Source organism: Vollenhovia emeryi, unplaced genomic scaffold (genome assembly GCF_000949405.1).
Source record: "Vollenhovia emeryi isolate VEMERY1.0 unplaced genomic scaffold, V.emery_V1.0 DF939187.1, whole genome shotgun sequence".
NCBI classification, from domain to species: Eukaryota; Metazoa; Arthropoda; class Insecta; order Hymenoptera; family Formicidae; genus Vollenhovia; species Vollenhovia emeryi.
The window spans coordinates 1,008,589-1,014,177 of record NW_011967179.1 but is presented as its reverse complement, the minus strand read 5'-3'; the positions used below and the strand labels follow the sequence as shown (position 1 = coordinate 1,014,177).

The 5,589-nt window shown below is 36.7% G+C and overlaps 1 protein-coding gene across 1 annotated transcript; it reads right to left on the bottom strand.

Annotated features, from left to right (window-relative positions):
• Positions 1-381: 381 nt before the first annotated feature.
• Positions 382-5,066, bottom strand: LOC105562508. The gene is made up of 2 exons (XM_012013410.1): positions 4,913-5,066; positions 382-1,706 (listed from the first exon to the last, which is right to left on the bottom strand). The coding sequence occupies exons 1-2, from the start codon at positions 4,962-4,964 to the stop codon at positions 775-777; spliced, it is 984 nt and encodes a 327-aa protein (XP_011868800.1). The 5' UTR covers positions 4,965-5,066; the 3' UTR covers positions 382-774.
• Positions 5,067-5,589: the final 523 nt, after the last annotated feature.

Sequence of the window (5,589 nt, the reverse complement as noted above, 5' to 3'; positions counted from 1 at the left end):
TGTTTAAATAACTTTCTATCGTCACATAATCATCAGTATATATTGTAAAGTAAATTATAAGAGACGCAAAGAGCACATTGTAGATCAGGCTTTAAGTTTTCCAACCAAGTCTCGGTTTCACCAAACGTTGTTTAACTTTAATCTTAGTTTAATTCATGTTTGTCTCTTTCTAAAGTTACAAGTCGACGAACAATAAATCAAACTGGAGATGAATTAAAGTTAAGCGACGTTGGTGAAACCAGGTCTAATTGTATTATAAGTTATTTAATTAAATTCTGAAAAATTTATATTAGGAACTATGCGATAAGTCTTGAAAACTTATAGAAATAATTGATATCATGTTATTAATACTTCTTACAATACTTAAAAAATAAAATGGCATTATCGAAATAAAGAAAATTTTTTTTATACAACGATCCACTCGGCGGAGTATCAACATATAATTGAACAGATATTTAACAGATAGCTTTACTGATTTACTGTATTACCATGTATTGTCGAAGTGGCATCGTATGTATATCTGTACCTCATAAAATGCACTTTGAAATTTAAATGAATCGATGAGTCGATCAAAAGTCCTCAACTTTCTTCTAAAGCTTTAGACTTGACATTACAAATAGATATTATAACTTTCTCTTACAAAGTATTGTATGCATTATTTTACCAAATAACATAATTTTTGTAGTGAAAAACTTAAGACGCACATGTACTATGCAAAAACTACAATACGCAAGAAATAAGGAAAAACCTTTGGCTCGCTTTCTTTTTCTCTGTTTAGAGAGATAACAAATTTAATTTGTCCGCTATCTTCGAAACTGGATCAACGAGCATTTCCGTCTTCTTCGCTTCCCACAGCAAATCCTGCGCGTCCTTCAGATACTGCATTACGCTGTCCTCGGTGAGATACGGCGCTGTACCCTTGTTGTAAATAAGAAACCAGTCGATTATATTCTTGTACAAGTGATGGTAGAAGATTTGCGGTACATTAAAGGTCTTGCCCATTTCTTCGACGATCAGTTTCTCCAACTCGGGCTTGGAGGGCTGGTCCAACGCGAACACCAACTTCCTCAAGAAGTCAAATATGATCTCGTCATCCCGTTGAGTTTTTCTAGCGGGCATATCAGTTTTCTTGCTTATTATGTTTTGCAAGCATACCATTATAAGCGGCTGCTTCTGGAAGACTTTTATGTCAATACGATATGTCTTGCCTATTCCTTTAAACCCGTAGAGCCTGTCGTTCTCCACAGGCACCAGGAAATGTAAATCGGCATTACCCATATTCGTGAAAATTGTCAAGTCTACAATTTGATCAGGTGTGATCTTCTCGTAGGTGTCGAGCATGTTTACATAAGACTTGAATAGGTAAATCAGGCTGCCCTGACGATGAAGCTTGTGCATAGATGTTAAATGACATTTCTTGAACTTGGCATTGTGCATCGACTTCTTGTGTCTAATTTGCATGAAACGATACATGTACTTTCCATCGGAGGTGCTCCCGTTTGGTTTGCCATTAGTGGAGTATTTCAAGACTAGATCATGAAATCCCCGCGCGTTAGCCACCTCCGTGGCTAACCACCACTTGTCGATACTCGCATCGTTACTGCACATCAGCTTCCATGCGACTGAAGTCAGGATTTTCAGCTCGTACATGACACCGCTCGTGGTGCCGGTTTTTAAATACGCAGCTGCATACTGGCTGTTCGAATCTGCGGAATTAATATTATTTGCATTATTATAAAACTGGAATAACAATAAAGTATCGCAATTTTATAGAGGAAAGTCCTCTATTATGAGATACGTTTCTAATATGAGATAACAGGTTTTCAACACCCAAATTTAATCACAAATCCTTTTTCGCCACGATTACACAGTCTAACAAAAAATTATCCACTAAACAGATTTCGCTCCAAGGGCAATAAATTTATGGTGGAACCAACAGATGATGTCTATTAATTTAACGGTGAACTCCCGCTATCTCATAATAGCGTACTTTTCTTTACTAATATAAAAATTGCGACTGTTAACCAATAGAATATTTGCTGTCTATAAGCAGAACAAATTGGCTATACAAAGCAAAACTTTACTACAGTTTAGATTATTTAATAATGGAAGAATATTGAATTGTTAAATCCGTTAAAAAAAAGATGTCGCATAATCTTTATTACAGAGCGCCGGCGTTTTGTAAAATGTACTTTTTTGAATATACAGGGTGAGTCTTTCCATATCCGACAAAATTTTTGAGAAGGTAAAACGGATCGAGATGAACGGAAAAGTTCTGTATCATTTTGCAATTTTCGTAATAGTTAACGAGTAATTAATTATTAAAAATCGTTGTCTTAGGCTGGCTTACCGCCCAATTCGAGCGCGTGGCGAGATGTGCGCATAGCAATATCGATTGCCGGGCGGTCACATCTTGCCACGCGCTCGAATTGGGCGGTAGGCTGGCCTAAGACAATGATTTTTAATAATTAATTACTCGTTAACTATTACGAAAATTGCAAAATGGTACAGGACTTTTTCGTTCATCTCGATCCGTTCTACCTTCTTAAAAATTTTGTCGGATATGGAAAGACTCACCCTGTATATCTTGCAAGTAGTAAGACTAGAGGAGGAGCAACGACGATCGAAATATAAATCAAATTTTGAAACTGTTACTAGATATCTGATAATTGAATAATAATTAACGAGGGGAAAACCGCTGACAAACATCTTGTACACTAATGCCCAGTGGGCATTACTTTATCTTATTATCTTATTTTATTTATATTATTTACTTCATTTTATCTTATTTATTTTAATTTATCTTATTTTATCTTTATAATGCCCAAACTAATGCCCCAAAAAATGCCCAGTAAAGCCGCAAATCTGTACACCACAATGTCCTTAGCGGTTTATCCCTCGATAATAAACATCAATGGATTATCAATAAATGTTTATAAGACTTGGATTTAAATATAACAGAGTTAAATATAATCATAGAAGATCTAAATACACACGGAGAATTTTAATTTACCCCCAAAATTATGTAATCATGAGGCAATATGGCATTTTGAAGAATTTTATGAGTTTTTCGAAATTTCAACAAACTTACTGGTGAATTTTAAGAAAATATTCTCTCTGTGTAATAAATATCGATACCAACCACAAGGACCGATAAAAGAAACAGCACGAAAGAGCTATCTCTGACACGGAAGAAAGACGAGCCGGACATATGATACTTAATGTGATTACAGAAAGGAGATATAAGCTCCAACAATAAATGGACCGCATTATCTGCTATCGATTCGTTTCAAGAAATGCTTATTCAAGAGGGTATTGTGTATTATGCGCGACTGTAAATGAATGAGATTTACGTTATTTGACTGTAAATTAATGAGAAAGAAAAACCAAGATAATTCGATCGATATTGCAACCTTGACAAAGAAATGTATCGAGTACGGTGTCGATCTAAATATAGATCGTCTAAGTTGCAATCATATAAAGGCAAGATAGCGAATTATCGCGCATCGGTCGCCGACTGTTCTGGAAAGCATTGAAGACAGACAATGACCGATGGAAAAGTTATAAAAATTATAACTAGAATTTCTTTTGTCACTATTAATTATATCCACAATCGTACACATACAGAGTACATAAATTATACGTATTAATAATACATATAATTTACACACAATACTTACATAGCAAACATATATTTAATTACATATATAATAAAAGTGTGTAATAAATAAATATAATTATAATATATGAACAGCTATTAAAAATTTGTTGCAGAATTCGAAATAATTATTATGAAATAAGTATACGGTGCAATTAATTTGCCGGGCTTGCAACAACGAGCTCAATTCGTTTCTGATGTTGCAGGAACAAAACGGAATCGGCGGTGCTGACGAAACAACAAATGCAACATTAGCTGAAGGCTGAGCAAAGCGGCGCGTTTGATAAAGCCACCGATTGGCATCGCGCTAGTGTCAACACGATTGACGTTTAGCGGACACGTACAGGATTATTTTTCCGGTAGAATCACGTACGGGACTGCAGCAGCCGTGACGTTGCGAGCAGAAACTTCGAACAAGAAACTTCGAACTCGAATATGCGAAGAAAGATGAACAGCTATTAAAACCGTATAATTTTCCGTGTATTTAAGAGCGAGTTCCGAAGAATCGGCAATTCTCACTTGGTGACGTGCACGCGTTTATTTTTAGAATTATCTCGCATCCTGCTTCGACAAAGTGCATTTGATAAATAAAAGATTCAGCGTATGACATCAGTGGACGGATCGATGAAATTTAGACGATTAAAAACAATAAAGATGTTGCGAAAATCTAAAAAGAGAGGAAATGTCTCGTAGCATCATATCGATCGAAGTCACCGAATTGTAACATACTATCAATTTGGTAACTTTTAATTATTTGTCGAACTGTTGCATTACTTTCTGTTAATTAAGTACAAAAAAAAAGATGGCCGAATCCGTATTTTTCGTGACGAAGAATTATACGCAGACAGAGGTTGCGGTTAAGCTGCCGCTATAAATGCTTCGAAGCGTTTCTCCTCTCTTTCTATCTTTACTGAAAGAAAAGAGAAGAAGAATACCTCGTAACATTCGAAACGGCAGCTTGACCGCAGCCAGAAAGACAGGGTTACTTTTAATTGCAGACAAAGGAATGGATAGTCACGATTAGAGAACTCAGGCGATAGAGAATACAGAGAACATTCTCTCGATCTCGAAGTATTCGGCTAGGCGTGATTGCATCGAACAATAGTAACGTCAATAATTACGTGATCTTTCGCGATTGCTGGTGGCAAGGTAGCTTTTTTAGCAACGGGACATCGCATTTACACGCGTATGCACTTCGTTTTAGTTTCGTTGTGCATAAATCTGCACCGAGATTTGCAACAACTAAATACTGACCGATCGCGGATTCGTCGCCGGCGCGAACCTTCTTGGGTTTCGTCTCCTCCATGTGTTCGATGCTCTTGACTCGACGATCGTAGGTCTTGCACTCTCGCTTGTATGCACCGACCACCAGTTGGATCTAGACTGGATCGTGTGATGCAACTTCCTGCGCGCACACACACGCGCGAAGCAGACAGACACACACACACACACAGTCGCACACAGTGATCGTCTTTTGAACGTTGAGGGGAAGTCCCGAAGAGCCAACAATGGCTCTCCCAGAAATCCCTACTTGCTGCGGTGCATATGGGTATATGAGAAAGAAAGAGACAGAGAGAAATGGCCGGTTCAAGTGGTCGTTGTGTAGAGAACGCTAGAGAAAAATATTTAGAAAAGAAAGCGATAAAAGCTAACGATAAAACCAGGCAAATAGGTCGAGATAGACCCATGCCTTTTGCATTGAATCGTACACGTATTAGTTTTCTTTACGGCGAGTTAAAAAATTCATAAGAAAATTTTATACAATTATGTAGGGTCTCACACATTACAGGTTTTAACAATCAAATTGCCGTAGCGTGTTTTATGAGTAAACGTAAAAGTACAAAACGTTATATAATAGAAGCTTTATTTTTAAAAAATTAGGATAAAAATAAAACGTTGCATGAATGAAGGGAATCTATTCCTATTATTAA

Excerpts from the sequence above, each read along its gene's own strand:
- LOC105562508 (XM_012013410.1), bottom strand. The coding sequence starts at position 4,964 with ATGGAGGAGACGAAACCCAAGAAGGTTCGCGCCGGCGACGAATCCGCG. Across the intron at positions 1,707-4,912 it reads CGGCGACGAATCCGCGATCG|ATTCGAACAGCCAGTATGCA; the intron begins GTCAGTATTTAG and ends TTAATTCCGCAG.